General features: G+C 49.9%; 1 protein-coding gene across 2 annotated transcripts; it reads right to left on the bottom strand.

Moving 5' to 3' along the window:
• Positions 1-4,718: 4,718 nt before the first annotated feature.
• Positions 4,719-18,911, bottom strand: Ubqln4 (ubiquilin 4). 2 transcript variants are annotated; one of them, XM_021637761.2, is made up of 12 exons: positions 18,707-18,845; positions 17,793-18,030; positions 17,233-17,384; positions 16,703-16,899; positions 16,009-16,271; positions 14,373-14,531; positions 10,772-10,997; positions 9,615-9,754; positions 9,104-9,187; positions 8,876-8,991; positions 8,328-8,514; positions 4,719-6,407 (listed from the first exon to the last, which is right to left on the bottom strand). In XM_021637761.2, exons 4-12 carry the CDS (start codon positions 16,884-16,886, stop codon positions 6,255-6,257), a joined length of 1,512 nt encoding a protein of 503 aa, XP_021493436.1. In that variant the 5' UTR covers positions 16,887-16,899; positions 17,233-17,384; positions 17,793-18,030; positions 18,707-18,845; the 3' UTR covers positions 4,719-6,254. The 2 variants fall into 2 exon arrangements, with proteins under 2 accessions (XP_021493436.1, XP_021493435.1); XM_021637760.2 differs by lacking the exon at positions 17,793-18,030 and having other exon boundaries at positions 18,707-18,911.
• Positions 18,912-19,061: the final 150 nt, after the last annotated feature.

Raw genomic sequence — 19,061 nt, 5'->3', positions numbered from 1 at the left:
TAATGGTGTATGTCACTCTCAGTGTTTTGGTTTGCTTTCTCTTTTTGTAATAGACACCATTACTACAAGGAAGAGGTTAGGAAAGAGTTTGTTTCCCTTCACAGTTCATCTCACAGTTTCCTTCACAGCTTATAAGCCCTCCATGAGGGGCAGTCAGGGCAGGAACCTGGAGGCTGTGGAGAAGTGCTGCTTGCTGGCTTGTTCTCATGGCTTGGTCAGCTTGCATTTTTGTACCACCTAGGATTATCAGCTCCAGGGGTGGGCTACATAGTCCATTCTGTATGGACAGCTCTCTGGAACTCTCCCTTTCTTAGCAGGGGTCTTCTTTCTCCCTGCCTGGACTCATCCAGAGAGTGTCTCTAAGCATGACCTTATGACCCTATCCCCCCACCCCCACCCTCACCCCAGGGAAATCTTGTAGCCTTTAGCTACAAAATTCAGGTTCAACTTTCTTTCTCCTGATAAGAACCTGCCAGTTGAGTATCTGGAATTCCTGGGATGTAAAGCATTCCAGACACCTTAAGCCCCAGCTAATAGTATGTACCTGGGAACCCACCCACCCCCAAGAACTATATAACCCTTGTTCACCCAAATTAAAGTTGGGCTGTTTCACTGAAGCTGCTCCCAGAAGTCAGTCATTCTGCTGTACTCCTGGGCTGTCTGATCCTCTGACCATTGCTGCTGCTCCCTATGGACCTATATCGGCCAAAGATGGGGTAGGTTTTCACATTCAGGAGGGCACTGCCCCCTCAATCCTTATGGGCTGGACCCTCTCATATCAGTTACTAACCAAGCAAATGCTCTCTAGTCTTGCCTTCAGACCAATTCAATACAAAGCATTTTCTCAATTGAGGTTTCACTTCCCATACTATCGTAGCTTGTGTCAAGATAACAAAAACATAACTATGCTGAAGCCTAGGTGACTCCCAAGAGTCTACAACAAGAATTATATAATTATTTTGCAGTGCTGGGGCCTCACCATAGGTAGACAACCATTCTAACACTGAGTCACAGTACATCTCCAACTCTGACAACTTTTTTTTTTTGCCTGTCACTGGCCTCTCCTCTCCACGGTTTTTCTGTGTTGTCCTGAAACTCACTCTGTAGACCGGGCTGGCCTGGAACTCAGAGATCTGCCTGCCTCTGCCTCCTGAGTGCTGGGATTAAAGGCGTGAATGTGCCACCACCATCCACCACCACTGCTGTTTTTGTGTTTTGTTTTTTTCAAGACAGGGTTTCTCTCTGTATAGCCACCACACCTGGCTTTTTGTTTGTTTTGGGTTGTTTTTTTGTTTTTTTTTTTTTTTTTTGGATCCTTATTTTTTAAGACAGGATCTCACTACACAGCCCAGTCTGGATTTGAATGCACGCAATCCTCACACCTCAGTCTCCCAAGTGCTAGTTTGCCTCCAGGCTTGATATATATTTATTTATAATAATTTGATTTTCATTATTTAAAAATTTGTGTCTGAGCTGGGTGCAGTGGCACATGTGGCACTCGCCTATGATCCCAGGACTCAGGGAGGCAAAAGTATTTTAGCCAGGCATGGTGGAGCATCCCTTTAACCTCAGGTCTCTGGAGGCAGAGGCAGGTGGATCTCTATAAGTTTGAGGCCAGCTTATGTAGAGAATTTCAGGTCAGGCAGGTGGATCTTTATGAGTTTTGAGGAGAGCCTGATCTATATAGAGAGTTACAGGACAGCCAGGACTATAGAGAGAGCCTGTGTTAAAAAAATATTAAAAAAATTATTTTGTGTTTGCCTGCATGTATGTATTCATATTACATGCATGCCAAAGCCAGGTAGGGTATAGGGTCATCTGGGACTGGAGTTACAGATGGTTATAAGCTATCATGTGGGTATTTAGAATGGAACCTGGTCCTCAGCAAGAGGGACGATTGGGGGTGGAGAGATGGCTCAGTGGTGAAGTGTACTGGCAAGTACCAGAAAACCCAGGTTCTATTCCCAACACCCACATGATGGTTCACAACCATGTGTAACTCCAGTTCCAGAGAATGCAGAGCCCTCCTCTGGGCTCCTCAGGCACCAAAGCACCACATACATTCAGGCGAACCACTCACACACATTAAATAAAAACAAAGCAAGTGCTCTGAACCACGGAGCCAACTCTTCTATCCCTCCACCATTTTTGTTTGTTTGTAGATAGGGTCTCTCTTGTATGGGCCTGGCTGACCTTGAACTCTCCATGTAGACCAGGCTGGCCTTGACCTCAGGTCCAGCGGCCTCTGCCTACTAAGGACTGGGACTAAAGCATGTGCCACACGCCCGGCATATAGCAGTTTATTTCCAAAAGAGGTTTTCTGGAAAACTTTATAGTGATTGAGATCACATTCTATTACTTCTATTCTTAGTTACTGAGATATGCTCATTACCCAATATATAATATTTAAATGCTGGAGAGCTGGAGAGATGGCTCAGAGGTTAAGAGCACTGTCTGCTCTTCCAGAGGTTCTGAGTTCAATTCCCAGCAACTACATGGTGGCTCACAGCATCTATAGTGAGATCTGGTGCCCTCTTCTGGTGTGAAGGCATAATGCAGACAGAATATTGTATACCTAATAAATAAAGCTTTAATACATATTCAAACGTTGAAGCATGTATGAAGCATGTGCTGCCATACTTTCTGGATACAGCAGCACTACTGCTTTGGTGTTCACGCTGTTCTGGCATTGGCTTAGGGAGCTAGTTCACTTGGGTGTCTTATCCATATCCTTACAGGATGCTATCTCTGTGTAATACTGTTTATTTATTTTTTTTTTGAAACAAGGTCTTATTATGGCCTGAAACATGCTAAATAGCCCAGAAGAGCCTAGAACTCATAGAAAGGCTCCTGTCTGCCTTCTTATTGCTGCCATGTTGCCGGTTTATTTTTTTTTTTTTATGTACATGGGTGTTTTACCTGCATGTATGTCTCTGTACCACATATGTGTAGCTCCTGAGGAAGCCGTAAGTGGGTTTAGGATCCCCTTGAACTTAAGTTACTGACAGTAGTGAACTGCTCTGCAGGTGCTGGGAACTGAATCCAGGTCCTCTGGAAGAGCAGTCTATGCTCTTAATGGCTGAGTCCCAGGCTGCTGTTTTTAAACCACTTCCTTAATTCCTGGCCTGAAGGACACTCTGGCTAGTCTGATTGCCCCAGTTTCCAGTCAGTCATTTCTCAAAAACAAAAACAAATCCAAAACCAGTAACAAAACAAAACAAAACCACCCAGTACCTTTCCCTCCAGCACCAGGAATTAAACTTAGGGCCTTGTGAGGGTTAGGCAAATACTAACCACTGAGCTGTATCCCCAAGGCCTTATTCCCTTAGCTGGAGAATGTTACCTTGTTTTGCCTTGTCCAGCTTCTGGAGTGCTAGGATTATAGGTGCATACCACCACACCCAGCCGGCCCACCACTCCTCAGGTCTGGGAAGTAGGCTGTCTTTATAGCAGACACTAACACCTGGCCTCAAACCTAACCTCAGGTTGAAGGTCATAGGGCTGAGTGGGTTGGAATGCTCTAGAGTGTGGCTGGCTGACTCCCAATCCACCTAGTCCTGCTCGTATCAAGGCTGCTACTTCCTCAGCTCTAACTGTATCTATCACCTTTTAGCTTTTAGCTCCACAATCCTCAGGCTCACAGCAGTGACTTCCAAGTCAAAGGCAGCATTTAGGGCCAGCAAGATGGCGCAGCAGGGAAAAGTTTTGTCGCCAAGCCTGATGACCCACGTTCCAGGATACACATGATAAAAGAAATCAGCTCCCAAGTTGTTCTCAGATCTCCACATGTGCTCAACAGCACATTTGTATATATACATACACACAATAAAGAAAAACAATTGCTTTTTGTTTGTTTTCTCCAGACAGGGTTTCTATGTGTTAACAGCTCTGGCTGTCCTGGAACTCACTCTGTAGACCAGGCTGGCCTCGAACTCACAAAGATCCACTTGTTTCTGCCTCCCAAGTGCCGGGATTAAAGGCCTGCTGCACCACAGCCTGGCTTGCATCATTTTTTAAAGGCAGCCTTTAAGTGCTGAGTTTCAAGCCAGTCTTCCCTGCTGCTTGAGGCTTCCAAGCTTTTTCTTTCCTTTTACCTGGCATTAGAATTTGCACTGAGGGGGCTAGAGATATGGCTCAGTGGTTAAGAGCACTGCCTGCTCTTCCAAAGGACCCAGGTTCAATTCCCAGCACTCACATGACAGTTCACAACTGTCTGTACCACCAATTCCAAGGGATATGACACCTTCACACTAATGCACATAGAATAAAGTTAAATAAATTAAAAAAAAAAAATTTGCACTGAGAAGACAGCAATGGTGGCACATGCCTTTAATCCTAGGATTTAGGAGGAGGCAGAGGTAGATGGATTGCTGTGAGTTCAAGGCTAGCATGAGAAAGCCACACAGAGAAACCCTGGCTGAAAACAAACAACAACAACAAAGAATTTGCACCAAGAACTGGCCTGAAGCAATGTCCCGTTTTCCCACACATGGTTCATTTTTGTATCACCAGACTGTACTCAGACCTTCATGGCACAAAAGGTAAGGCAAGTGTGGCGGCTCAGCCTTCAATCCCATCACCTGGACACTGAGGCAGTGGGTTGCTGCAGAGGGTTGGAGCTTGGGCCCCAGTGACAGTACAGCAAGCCAAGCCAAAACTCAAGGCCTTGGCTTCAGCCTGATTCTTCCCTCAGAAAACAAACACTAACATCACCAATGTAATCTCACAACAAAAATCACATTTATTTACAAAGGCCAGGGTGGGTGTTGGGAGTAAGAGAGGGAAAGGGTAGACATGTTTGATCTGCTTGGGACCCTCCCCCACAGGGAGTAGCATTCCTTTTCTTATCTCCACCTGCTAGCCAGGGGTCCTGCAAGTAGCTGGACCACAGGGCAGAGACAATGTGTTGAGAGCCTCCTCCTCTGTACTCTGTTGAGCAAAGCCCTACTCCCTATCAAAGGCATCACCTTTCCCACCCCTTCCTCAAATAGAACTTTCTGGCCTAGAGGAAATTAGCAAGAATCAAAAGGCAGCTCTGGAGGAGAAACCTTACTATTTTTTCATCAAAGTAATGGTGGCAGGGGTACCAGTCATTATGTTTAGAATTGCTTTTTGGTTACCGAATATCCAGAGACCCAGGGTACCCAGCTATCCCACTGCTCTATCCTTCCGCTAACCTCGTCCTCGTACCTGCTTATCTCTGTTGACAAAGTCGTGAGCCAGAAATTAACAAAGAACACACACACCCCAACTTGCTTTGTACACATAAACAAATATTCTATACGGCTGAGAAAGATCCAAACACCATCAGATCTTCCGGGGAGTGGGGCTCAAGATGCTGGAGCCTGAATCCCTGGGCAGGTTCCGGGTTCATGGACACGAATGTGTGTGTGTGTGCACAGGCACATGTGTTGGAGGCAAAGGAGCCAACTTGAGTCCTTGTGGCTCACTCTGCTCAGCTTTGTTAGCTCCTTTCTTCAGTTCAAATTCATCAGTCGCTCTTCTGTCAGGCCTAGGCCTGGGTTCTCCAACCTGAAATCTATTGTTTCTAGACCCCAACTGTCAATTCCAGCTCCCACACCGTCGTCTCACGCTCTCTCCCCCAGTCCCTGCTTCCGAGAACTCTCAGCTCTTCGCTCATCAGCACCAGTCTCTGTTGGTCTTGTCTGTTTTTGGTAATCCTCCCCAGAGTGCTGGCTCACAGCTCCCTTTGGACAAGAGGACAGGTATTTTTTCCCTTACCTTAGAGTCCCAAAGGAGCCCAGGAAAAGGTGCTGGATGAAGCAGAATAGGAGTAGATAAAGAAAACCACTGTTTCCCCAGCTACTCTCCAAAGAGTGAAATTCAAGCACTGGTTGGGCTGAGGTGAGGGAGGGAAAGGAAGAGAGCAAGAGGAAATATAAGGCAATCTAAATTCTAGTGGTACCATGGAAGACTTCCGGTAAGCCAGACGGGTCCTCCTCTCAGTTCCTCGGAGAACACCGCACACTGCCAAAGTACTTGTGGGCAAGGAGGTGGGGCCAACTGACACAACTGTGCAAACTAAATACCTCTGCTCAAAGAGGACCAGGAGAGAAGATTTCATGAGACAGCAACAAATCAAAATCCTTAGAGAGAGCTATGGGTTGTGCCCATGCCTCTAAAATCACCCTGCTGTTTGTAGAAGTCAAAGACAGGCTATAGAAGGTAGGGCTTGACAGGAGCCAAAGGCTGGCGCTGAGAGGTGGGGAAGGCAGGAGGCATGGGCCCAGAGATCAGGAGAGCTGGGACCCCAGGAGTCTCTCAATAGCCGCGTTGATGTCCCCTCCTGTGTCAATTAGAGCCTGTAGGTTGGCTTCACGGTTGACAAAGCCCATGGAGTTGAGCTGGTCCAGCTGCTGTTGAAATCTCACTTCTGGCATCGGCACCTGGAGGAGGCAGGCCGTGGCAAGTGGGCATGGATCCATTTTCTAGGGCTAGCCCTATTCCTGCTTCTTTTTTTTAGAATGTCCTGCTATGTAGCCCAGGCTGGCCTAGAACTTGCAATTCTCCTGCCTCAGATTCCTGAGTGCTGGGATTGCCAGCACATACCATACCTGCCTCCTAGAGGAACAGTTTGAACTTGAATGTTTACATAATACCAGTAGGTCCCTAATACCCTCTGATCAAGGATGGCCCTTATATCCATTTGTGTGACGTTCTGTGTTCCATCCTCCCCACAACCCCGTCCCATTCCCACTCCCCACCCTCCCCTACAGGATCTTTATGCTTGGAGTGAGGAAAAGTGAACTGCAAATGAAGGACAGGGAATCTAGTTCCCAAGTTAGTAAATAACTGTAACAATAAGACAGACAGTATTTTTGCTAAACTTTCCAAATCCCTGGAAAGCCTGGGTCAGCTTATTCTTAATGCTTTTCAGGAGATATTAATAGGTGCTTTAAAAGACTAATGTTGGGATTGGGAGGGAATGAGGGAGTGGGATACAGCAGGGATACAAAGTTAACAAAATGTAACTAATATTAAAAAAAAAAAAAAAAAAAAAGACTAATGTTGCTCATGCCTGTAATCCCAGCACTCAGAAAGACAGAAGCAGGCATATCGCTGTGAGTTCCAGGCCAGCCTGGTCTACAAAGTGAGTCTAGGACAGCCAAGGCTACACAGAGAAACCCTGTCTCAAAACTCCCAACTAACCCCCAAAAAGAAAACACCCTGAAACTTCATGCTGGGATAGAGATAGGGCTCAGTGGTTGAGAGCACTGGTTGCTCTTCCGGAAGATGTGGATTTGGTTCCCGGCACCTACATGGTGGCTCACAGCTGTCTGTAACTCTAGTTTCCAGGGATCTTATTCCTCTCCGGCCTCTGTGGGCACTCGGCACACACTCGGTGCCTAGACACACATGCAGACAAAACACTCATGCATACAAAATAAAAAGAAATAATCTGGGAGGCTGGGTATAGTAGCACACACATGCCAATTAGCACTCAGGAGGCAGAAGCAGGGGATCTCTGTGAGTTCGAGGCTAGCCTGGTATACAAATTGAGTTCCTGGACAGCCAGGGGGCTGTTATGCAGAGAAACTTCTGTTTTGAAAAACAAAACAAAACAAATAAATAAACTGAAAAAAAATAAAAAACTAATGCTGGGCTGGGTATGTAGCACGCACGCACAGCCCAGATCAGTGCTCAGATAGCCCATTCTCTGTCACAGATTTTGTGCTGAATGAGCCTTAGAGAATAACCTGACCTAGCCCTCTTAGTGCTTCCCACAGACTTTTGTAGAATGGTGCTTCCAGAGGAAACACAGAGGTCAGAGATACTGCGGCTAGCTGAGACCCAGCCCTCACTTTTCATCATCTACTAGCTACGTAAGTGAGCAGGCAGCTAACCTTTGTCCTGTCGTCCCTAGCAGTAACACACTGATACTGAGCTGTTGAGAAACAAGGTCAGTGGGCTCTCCCAGATAGAGCATTCGGCATGTACCAAGCATGTGCTGAATGCTGTCACTATTCCTACCCTACTTTAAAGCTGGGCAAACTGCTGGGTGGGAGTGGCACAAGTCTTTAAGCCCAGCATTTGGGAGAAAAAAGCGCAGGTGAATCTCTGTGAGTGTGAAGTTAGCCTAGTCTACAGAGCAAGTTCCAGGACAGCCAAGGCTACACAGAGAAACCCTGTCTCAAAACTCAAAACAAAACAAACAAAAATGAAGCTGTAGAAACTGAACTTGGGGTACCTCGCCCAAAGCTAATGGGTGGCAGGCCAGGCCCTGTACCCGGGTCTGCCTCCTGCTGCCTCTACTCTAACAGTGTCCTTGCTGCGACTCAGGATGGATGCGCTGCTGCCATGGGTACCTGTGAGTTTCCACTTCCAGCCAGAAGCTGGATCATCTGCTGCATGAGCTGCTGCTGGGCACTGGAACCCGCTGTGGGAGGAGACGTGGCTGGCATGCCCGGGGAAGAGGTGGGGGCCTCGGCCGAAGACCCAGAGTTGCTGCCTGCCAAGGGTACCGAAGTCCGGGATGTCCCAAAGGAGCCAAGGCTGGAGGCAGGAAAAGAACAAGAGTTAGGAGATGGCAGTGTAGAACAGGATGGGATTTGAACATGAACAATGCTCATAATCTCAGCACTTGGGAGGCTAAGGTAAGAGCTTGAGGCTAGTCTGGGCTATGAAAGGGAGACTTACTTTGAAAGAAAAAGGAAAAGAAAAGAATGAAAATGTGAGATCCAGAAGGAAAAGCAATTGGAACGAAAAAGGAAAGTGGACCAAGGGACAATGGTGCAATGGTGTGTGTGTGTGTATTAAGATAGGAGAGAGAGAGAGAGAGAGAGAGAGAGAGAGAGAGAGAGAGAGAGAGAGAACATGTGAGAGAGAAAACTCAATGCCTACCAACCCTCCTTACCTGGGTACCAGCCCAGGGGCTTCCGTCTGGAGGGTCTGCAGCCCCTGCTGGATCTGCAGCAAGGCCTGCATGGCCCTGGGATTGGTGAGGATGGAGAGAGACTCTGGGTTCTGCATCTGTTGGGAAACGTGGAGAAGGACAGCGGGAGAAAGCGGGAAAGAATAAGCCACGGCCCAGGCCCGCCCAGCCACCGGCTTTCCTGGTCTCCCCTCTACCATCCTCGCTCACCTGCTGCAGAAACACAGGGAGCTGCAGGCGGAGCTGCTCCTGAAGCTGGGGGTTCCCCGCAAAGAGTGGCACGTTCACCATCATCTGCCGGAGTGAAGGGAGTAGGGGAGGCCTGGGTCAGCCTACGCTGAGCCCCCACAGCCTCAGACACTCCCACCACAGCAGGAAAGCTGACCAGCATTTCAAAAAATCTCAAAGTGCTCCAAAAGCCCGTGTGGGGCAGTGAAAAGAAATGGGCCTGTGTGCTGAGCGAGAGTGCATCAGGAGACAGCCTGTGCCTGACGATGCTTGAGCTACCTCCCATGCCATCCTCCATCCCAGCAGGGAAGGCACCATTTGCAGAAGAGAATGGGAGGTTAAATAACTTGCTTAGCTCACACAACTATGAAGTAGCAGAACTTGGAGTATGAACTTGGGCAGCCTGGTCCCAGAGTGTTTCCACTGCCACTGCAAACTGCTCTCCCATGGGGAGCCCTTTCCCCAGCAGCATTTCCTTCAGCTGCTTTTATACCTGAGCAGCAAATTCAGGGTTCTGGGCGAGCGTCTGCATCATGGTGCGCATGTAAGGGGCCGAGATCACGTTCTGCATCAGCTGGGGATTTTCAGAGATCTGCTGGAGGAGTGCCTGCATTTCTGGACTATTGAACATCCCTGGAAGAAAGAGGGAGAAGCAAAACAGGAAGAAAGGGGTCCAAATGGAAACCAGACACCTCACTTAATCTACCTTATTCCAGACACTGAGTGATCAGGAAACAGGCCATGGTCAAATAGACACCCAAGCACCATGACATGGTCCAAGCGCTCCTCACAATGTAAGTTAGCTTACATCACTTTATTCTGGAGCTGTCCCATCAACTTGGCTAAGTGCTAACTGGCTAGAAACCAAGTCTCACTTATGTGCCTCTGGTCTGTGCCTGCAACAGGCTCAGACACAATGAGAGCTAGGATGCCATGGAGAGCAATGGCTGTTTTAAACCTGGCGTAGAAGCAGATGCCCGCTTCGTAAGCCAAGTCCCACTCAGGGATGGCAACAGTGCAGGAGAAGCCCCAACAGGAGTCAAGGAGCTCCTACCATTTGGCTCTTCCCTCTCCTGGAGATGGTCCATATCCCCCCACACTTAGAAACAGTGTTTAAGCTACAGAGCAAGAGCTAGGCCTCCCTTAGTCAGTAAGGAAGCTGAAGCACAGTAAGGGCAAAGGACTTTCCCAATTAAAGTATCTTCCAGAGTATAGAGAAATCAGGGGATTTTACCAAGAGATATCCCCAGAGCCTGTCACACTGTCCTGTCACGGGGAGTTGGGGAGAACTCCCTGGGGCTTAGCAGTGTGTAACCTGCACATCTTTTTCTTCTAACATCACATCTGCCCGTCTCTGGATGCATCTGGATTCTTCTGCACCCCTCCCCCTAATCCTCATCCCCCTCTCTGACCCATTTACACTGGACGGAACTGGGAGGTATGGCCTGGTTTACTCATGAGCCATTGCTCAGGTCTCTGCTAGGTCTCTATAAAGGGCCAGGCCGTTATGCCAGGCTCCTGAGCCCTTCTGTAGTTTTAATTGAGTCTCACCTGTTTCAATACACTGGAGCAGTGTGGACCCATTCAGTCCTGGGGCAGAAGGGCTGCCCTGGTGTGACCCCACTAAGCTCCTTCCACCCGAGGACATACCTGACCCCAGGCTAGCCGCATTGATCCCAAAGGGGTTCGAGACTGTCGGGTGCACCTGGCTGGTCCCCGATCCTCCGGTGCCCTCCCCACCGGACCCTGGGGCCTGGGAGGTGGGGGGCGAGGGGCTCCAGGGGTTAGGGAGGGGCTCTCGATTCTCAGTCCGAAGTGGTTGGGAGGATGAGCTGTCGGAGTTCCCGGCCAGGGAAGAGAAGGGATTGTTGCCAAACTGGGAGGAGGGAAAGGTTTTGGGTTAAGGACTATAACAAACCAGGGACAAGGGAGAGGCTCCCTCTGTGCTCACACCTAAGAGTCCCCTCCCCAGGGAAAGGAAATCTAGTCTCTGTTCCCAAAGGACTAGCTCCACCCTCACCCGACCCTGCGGAGGACAACTGGCTGCTGCTGACAGACTGGCAGCCAGAGCCCCGAAGGAGCCTGCCACCTCCTCTGCTTGTGCTCAGTGTGGGCCTCTGCTTTCTACTGAGACCCCAGATGCTCACATGCATCTTTTCTGCCCTGTAATGAGGCAGCTTTGCTCTTGGGAGCAGTTAAGGGGCAGAGGCAATGTCGGACTCACCTTTCCACCCACAGCTCTGACACTAGAAGGTGCTCAGTAAGGAATAGCTTCATGGGTGCAGGTTCTCAGACCTGGCCCTCTCATTTGACTCCAGTCTGTCCCCAGGTCCCTCTTTCCCTACCACATTCGCCAAATCCTAACCCCCAGAATTTCCGAGGTCCCCTCAGAGGCATTTGAGCCAATTAGGCATGTCCTGGTGCTCCAGGGGAGCACAGCTCCAGCTAAGGATTCCCTTTACGTTTTCTCTTTCCCCTGACCTGTGGGTAGACCAGTATATCTCCCACACTCAGGACTGCACTTCATCAGATGGTATGTTGCCCAAAGGTAGCACCAAACCCCTCCCCTCCATCCCTCCAGCAACCAGGACAGGGCTCTGCCAGAGACCTGTATGCCCAGGGGGCCACGTGTGCCAAGAAGTACTGGACCCTTCTTCACTTGCTCAATTTCAATTTAAGTGAGCCCCTGACGACCTCAGCAGGAAGACAGCTGAGCGGCTTAGCCTTCTCACATTCCTGTTATTCAAAATGGGTCACAGGGTCTTGGCTGGCCAGCCACCTAGGGAGCTGTGGACGCCTGGCCTCAACAGATGTCCGTTTGGATAACCAGCTGGCCTCACAAACCATGCTTTTGATCTTTACTGCCATTTCAGATTTCACATTCCTTTAATCTGCCTAGTGTCTCCACCCTTCCAGCTCTCTCTCTCTCTCTCTCTCTCTCTGTTTTTTTTTTTCCAAGACAGGCTGTCCTCAAACCCGGAGATCCGCCTGCCTCTGCCTCCCCAAGTGCTGGGATTACAGGCGTGCACCGAGCCTGGGTTTTCTCTTCCAGCTTTTACCTTGCTGCTCTTCCTGACGCACCTACAGATTAAATCTTTCTTTCAACTACCAGAGTGACTCCTCCTGTCATTTACTGAACACTGACTATATGGTTGGCACATTTATTCCAATATAAAACCCTTATAATATGCCAGTTCTCAAAAATGTGGCCTTATGTCCCCTTGAAAGATTAGAAAGTTTTTAAAACTCTATGTCAGTTTTCTCTTTTCACTTATTCTCTTATGAAAGCTGTGTAGAATGGGAGGATTAATGAAATACATACAGACCTGACAAGCCTACTGTCCCACACTATCAGACTTTAAGGTTATCTGCCACAATTTCTTCTAAGTTCCTTTTCTTTCTCTTTCTCTCTCATCACCCCCAGATTTGAGTTTTAATTTCTGGTAGGTCCAACCCACAAAAACAAATTTGTTAGGGCTCTCTGTAACTTGTGTACATTTGTTTTTTTTGGGTTTTTTTGTTTGTTTGTTTTTAACACTCTCATGTAGCCCAGGCTAGCCTTGAACTTTTGATCATCCTGCTTCTATTTCTAGAGTAACTGCATGTACCTTTTTGGGGGGTGGGAGGACAGAGTGTCTCACCTGTACTTGTCTTACCTAGAACTTGTCTTACAGACAAGACTGGCCTTAAACCTAGCATCTTCCTACCTCTGCCTCTGAGAGCTGGGATTACAGGTATATACTCCATGCCTAGTGTATTCTCTGTAATTTTTTAGATTACAGTTGGGTTCTGAGACCAAAAGCATAAGAGCTACTAGTATAATGGATGACCTCTGCTGTGGAAGAGAGGAAGTAGGAACCAGGGAGAGAGCACTTAACTCACATTCCTAGAAAATGGCAAAGCAGGTATATGGACCCAGGTTTGTGGATGCCAAATTCTTTTAGCAAAACCAGTGCCTCTGTTTTACTGTGCTCAGAATGAGCTGGAGCGCTCATCACCTTTCTCAACTAGTTAATTTGGTTGTTTTGGTGCCAGGATATCATGTATTCCAAGGTGGCCTTGAACTCGCTATGTAGCTGAAGATGACCATGACCTCTAGATCCTCCTGAGTGCTGGTGCAGAAGCACACTACTGCACCCAGGCTTTGTTACATGGGGGCTCAAACCCATGGCCTTGTGCATGTCAGATGATCAACCTGCCAACTGAGCTACTTTATTTATTCAAGAGTTTCACATAGTGCAGGCTGACTTTGAACTCCAGATCCTCTTAAATAACAGGCTGTGGATAGGGGATACCATACCTCATGCTCATAAAGCTGAGGATTTTTCCTTTTTGGTGGGGCTTGGAGTTGACTCTAGGCTTCCCCCACGCACAGCAAGTGCTCTACCATCTTCTCCACTCAGAAAGCATTCTTAAAGGTGCACATTCCTGGAGGTGCGTGGAGCTCAAGTTGGCTCAGCAGTTAAGAGCAAAAGCTGCTCTTCCAGAGGAGCTGAGTGTTTCTGAGGACCCACACGGTGGCTCAGAACCATCTTTAACTCTAGTTCCTGGGGATCTGACCCCTTCTTCAGGCCTTCCCAGGCACTGCATGTATGTGCAGTGAGCAAAACCTCCATACACATAAAATACAAGTAAATACATCTTTTTCTGTTTCTTTTGACGTGCATGACCCTGCTGACCACGACACATCCCAACACTTGGGAAGCTGACTTGGGAGAATTTCAAGTTCTGGGATGCCCTGGCCTAAATAGTGAGACCTTGTCTTGAAAATGTAAAAACAAAAATAGGGCTCACTGAGCATTTAATCACAGCAGAGGCAGGTGGATCTGTATGAGTAAGAGGCCCACCTGGTTTACATGGAGAGTTCCAGGCCAGCCAGAATTAGTGAGATCTCTCTCAAAAACAAAACAAAAGCCTGAAGAGGCTGGCCCAATAGGCAGGCCTAAGTGGGGGACCTCGTTATTAACTAGTCCCCTCTGCCCCCGTGATTCAGCAGATAAATCATGAATAACATCTGAGCTACACTGTACTGGGGTTAGCGTCTCACCTACTTCCCTGGGGACCTCAGTCATATTCTGCCCTCATCAAGTTGGCTGTCCCTGATCTGCACTCTTGGGAATGCCTTCAAGCCAGGCCCACCCACTGGAGATTGGGCAAGTAAAAAGGTGGAGAAAGCACTGGGGCATGCCTAGGTTGGAAGGAGGAGTCCTGAATCCAGCCAGCCCTCCTGCGGCTTGCCTCCTGGCCCCACCTGTTCGCGGGCAGCGGTGAACATGGGTTCCTGGATGTCGGTGTACATGCGGCGGAGGGCGTTGTACCCTCCCGGGACACTCTCCAGGTTGCTGAGGGCGCGGTCCTGATTCCGCATCATCTCCTGCATCATGGCGGGGTTCCGAGCAAGTTCCATTGTCTGGTGGAGGGAAAAACAGGAGATGGGCCCTAGAACCAGAGCAACACCACACCAGGAAAAGAGACCTGAGCAGGGAGGCTGCGTGAGGAAGGCAGAAACCTCTCAACAGAGGAGGGGGCACAGTAAGCCAGATGTCCTGTCTCCAATCTAACCTGGACCCCAGCCCTGCCTCCCTGTGGCCTTTTCTGAACTGAGGGACAGTGTTCCCTTTCAGAAACTTTCTCTCCCAGGCTCAGGGGATCCACAGAGGTATCTGAGAGCATAAGAACAGTGTCTTCTGCTAAACGGTGTCCAGAAAATGGTCTCCAGCTGGGAATAGTGATGTAAGCTTGTAATCCCAGTACTCAGGAGGCAGAAGCAAAAGGAACTCTTGAGTTTGAGGCCAGCTTGGTCTATACAGAATTTCAGAACATCCAGAGCTACACAGAGACACCCAGTCTCAAAAATAAATAAATACATAAATAAGAAAAAAAAAAAAAAGTCACCATTGGGTGTCCTTCCCTGCTGGGCGTGTCTAGCTAGTGTTCCCAAACATCATTTTGGGCCTTTCCTTTGTAGTAGTGACATTTTTAAAGAATTTTGAAATTTGGTTTCTTCAAACAAATAAACAAACAAACAAAAAACCTCCTCTAAGAATGTGCCTTCATTTTAATCCCAGGTGTAGGGATAGCAGCAGACCATAATTTGCCTCGTGCAGAAGTATGGTTTTGCCAGCTGCAGATAATTTTGGGAACTTTTCACGGTGTATGCAAATGCAAGGTCTCCAAGAGGCAGGGTTGGTGGATGTGTTGGTAGTTTAGGGAGGCTGGTTTTGGTTAGTAGCCATGGTCAAAGAAGAATCAAAAGGAAAGAAATTAGATTCAGGGATTTTCCCAATTCCTCTCTCCTTGTTTCTCTCCTATGTAATGTTAGGGGGGGACAAAGTAGCAAAAACCAGCTACCGCAAGCGCTTCCTTAGCCTTGAACATTATTTTTCTTTCCTTGGTTAATCCAGTCTACCTTAAATAAAAATTATTCATTTTATGTATATGAGTGTTCTGTCTTCATGTTCACAAGAAGAGGGCATCAGATACAGATGGTTGTGAGCCTCCATGTTGTTGCTGAGAATTGAACTCAGGACCTCTGGAAGAGCTCTTAACCTCTGAGCCATCTCTCCAGCCCCCCTACTGTCTTCCTTTGGGTCTTAGCTTAGTGATACTTCTAGATCTTTTATAAGCCCTACAATAGGGTCAGAAGCCCTTCCTAATTATGTTCCTAGGGGTTGCTGGGATTCTCCCTAGCGTATCACTAGTCATCTGGCATTGTCTGAACATCTGTCCCACTTCCCTCAGAGGCAAGGAGTTCCTAAACTATGTCTGTCCATAACTGTATCAAGTGTGCTCAAAACAGCTGCTCAACTGAAAAAACAAAAGAATGAACAAGTAAGCCAGGAATGGCCAATGCCAGGTCTCTCCTCCTCCAGCATTCCCAGACCCACCTGCCTCATGAGCTCAGGGTTGTTGAGCATGTGGCTGATCTCAGGGTTCCTCTCCATCAGCTGCTGCATCTGGGGATTGGCCATGATCATGTGGCGCATCAGGTCAGGGTTTGACATCATATCCTGGACCAAGGGGTTCTCCATGATCTGGGACAGCATCTCAGGGTTGGACATGAGCTGTCTCTGCATCTGTTGCTGTAGCTCCATGAAGTTGGCAGAGCCTAGTCCCAGGCTGCCCAGGCCAAGGATGCCCCCAAAACCAGCTGTGGGAAGGAGTATGGTCAGAGTCTACCTCTCATGCCCTTCCAAGATCCAGGAATTTGGGTCTCCAGGAGAAGCCCTAATTGTATTTCATATGTCGCTCTTCCAGTCACTCCCACTACTCTAGCAAAGAGCCCTTAAGGAAGGCAGAGGCCAGGCTGAGCATAGCACCAAACAGAGAAACACATCAGCTGCCCACCTTTCTCTACTCTCTTCAGCCAGGAACCCCAACCCCATTTGTCCTTTTGCTCTTGAACTTGATTCCACATCTGGAATCCTGGAAACCATCATCAACTGTTCCCCCTTACAGCTTAAGGATCAACATCTGGAAGAGTACCCACCCTCATGGGACTAGAACCAGGGACCATTTATCTTCTGTGCACCCCGCTCCCCTGCCAAATACAAAATCACGCTCTCCTCCCTAAAAGCTTACACAGAATTGATGCAGTAGCACTTGGGGGGCCTGTTGCAGCCACTGGGGAAGGGCCCCCTCCACTGCCAGCATCAGTGGCACCGTCAGAGCTGCAGGGCTGGGCAGGAGCGGCAGGTGAGGCAGGTGTGGTGGAGGGAGCGGAGGCAGAGTCGGGAGTGGACGGGGGAGAAGCAGCAGCCGCCATTGGATCTTGAGCCCTGAGGACAAAGAGTGAGGAACCCTGGTTGCAGTGAGTACAAGTGGGAGGGTGGCTGTGCAGCAGCCGGCTCAAGCCACCTCCTGAGCAGCCTCGCCCCACCTTTCCTCCAGGCTAGCAGGACGCAGGGGCCTATCCAGGTGACGGACGGGATGGTGTCTGTATCACTAGCCTTTAAGGCAATCTGGGGGTAACCAGTCAGACTCCCCTAGAGGTAAAATTTTATCCACCTGCACCAGGGCTGGCCAACAGCATCTAGGCAGTTGAAGAGGTGAGAAAGGATCTGAAGAGAAGTCCAGATTAGGAGCAAGGGCAGCTCTGGTCCTGAACTTACTTCTGAGGGGTCTTGATGACTAGATGGACTGTGAGCCCATCCTTGATCCCGTGCTGGTTCAGTGTGTCTCCATCCTTGAGGATCTTGCCTGCGAAGATCAGGACCAGCTGATCCTGCTGAGCCTTAAACCTCCGGGAGATTTCTTCCTTGAACTGTGGTCAAGAGGCAGAGATCACTGCAGGGGCTCTAGTCTCAACTCTGCCCCTCTAGCCGCAAAGAGCGACAGTGAGATAGGTCTGCTTTTTCCATTGGTTCCCTGACACAGTCTCGAACCCTAGAAAGCCCCTGCTGCCACCTAGCACAGCAGCTTCCGCCCAGGTCTCTGTGCCGCTACTGCCTGCGCGGCCCCACCGTCCTAACTCTCTCAGCCTTCTCTCGACAGTTAATCTCTGCCCGTTCCTCCCAGCTTTCTCCTAACTGTAACGAACAGATCCATCCACCGAGTAATCTAGTGTGCCAGCTACTACTTCCGTCTTACTTATTCATACACACACGGTCCCTCTATGTAGCTCTGGCTGTCCTGGAACAATCTATATAGACGAGGCTGACCTCAAACTCACAGAGATCCGCCTGTCTCTGCTTCCCGGTGCTGGGATTTAAAGATGAGCATCAGAGAGTGGGTAATGCATCCCGGGAAGATAGGGTCTGGACACCAATGTCTTCATCAGACACACTCTCAATACGAGCTGTTTTCCAATCCAGCCTTTCCGGGAGGATTTTAAATTCTTGCACGGGAGAGCAGCAGTGCTATCAAAGGGCACACTGGGGCGAGTTAGACTCTCTAGATTCTATCAGCTCCTCCAAAACAAAACACAGCACACACTCTTAATTATAAACAGTGCACTTGCTAAGCAAAAGATCCCTCTCTTCCAACCAGATGGCCTATCCTAAGCCCCGCCTATGTGCAATTCTGGAGCAGCTTCGGACAGTGGGAACACAGGCAACAGTCCCTCACTTATTCAACATTATTTTGTTGAACACCTACTGCGCTCAGTAAATCCTATAGAGCAGGAAACTGAACAACACAGCCGTTTCCATCTGTGAGCAGGAAGAACCTGTACTGAGAGAGAGCACCCCGACCACACGACGCTCCTGGGAGAGCACAGCCGCAGCTCGCTCTGGCCACCCTGTGCCTCGGCGCCTGGACCCAGTAATCGTGGCGCACACTCCCTTCAAGCCTAGGATCCTCCGGGCGCCCGCATGCAAGGTGTACCTTCCCCAAGCTCCCCCACCACGCCCCCAGCCCCGGGAGCGCGGCCAAACCTGCCCCGACACGCGCCACGAGCCCCGGACTAGCCGAGGCAGGGCGCCCCCTACCCGCCCCTGCCGCCCGCCCGCTGCCGGGATCCCCCAGGGCTCCGCCCCGGCCGGGGCCCCCGTCCCCGGCGCCAGGCCGTCCCGGAGGTCTCCATCTCGGCGCCGACTCCTCAGCGCGCCGCTCCCGCCCTCCGCCCTCCCGCGCCAGCCGTTCTACCTCCTTCACCGAGGCTCGATCGCAGATCACGATCTCCTCCTTGTCCTTGGGGGTCTTGACGGTGACCCGAATCTGGGGCCTCGTCTCGGTCCCGCTCGGCTCCGCCATGCCGCCGCCCGGCCGCCCGCCAGCCCGCCCAGCTCCTCCTCCTCCTCCGGGACCGCCCGGCCCGGCTCGGCTCCGGCGCCTCCAACTCCCCACCTCCCGCTCCTCCCCAAGGCTCCGCCGCCCCCTCCGGACAGCCGCGGCCACAGCGCCCCGGGCGGCCTGGGGGGGCACTGCAGCCGGGGCGGCCCGGCCGAGCGGCGAAGACGGCGGCCGCGGCGGGGCCCAGGGGCGGCCGCCGGGACAAAGG

Source organism: Meriones unguiculatus, chromosome 2 (assembly GCF_030254825.1).
Source record: "Meriones unguiculatus strain TT.TT164.6M chromosome 2, Bangor_MerUng_6.1, whole genome shotgun sequence".
NCBI lineage: Eukaryota > Metazoa > Chordata > Mammalia > Rodentia > Muridae > Meriones > Meriones unguiculatus.
The sequence above is the reverse complement of the archived record's forward strand: the minus strand, read 5'-3'. Positions and strand labels throughout refer to the sequence as shown.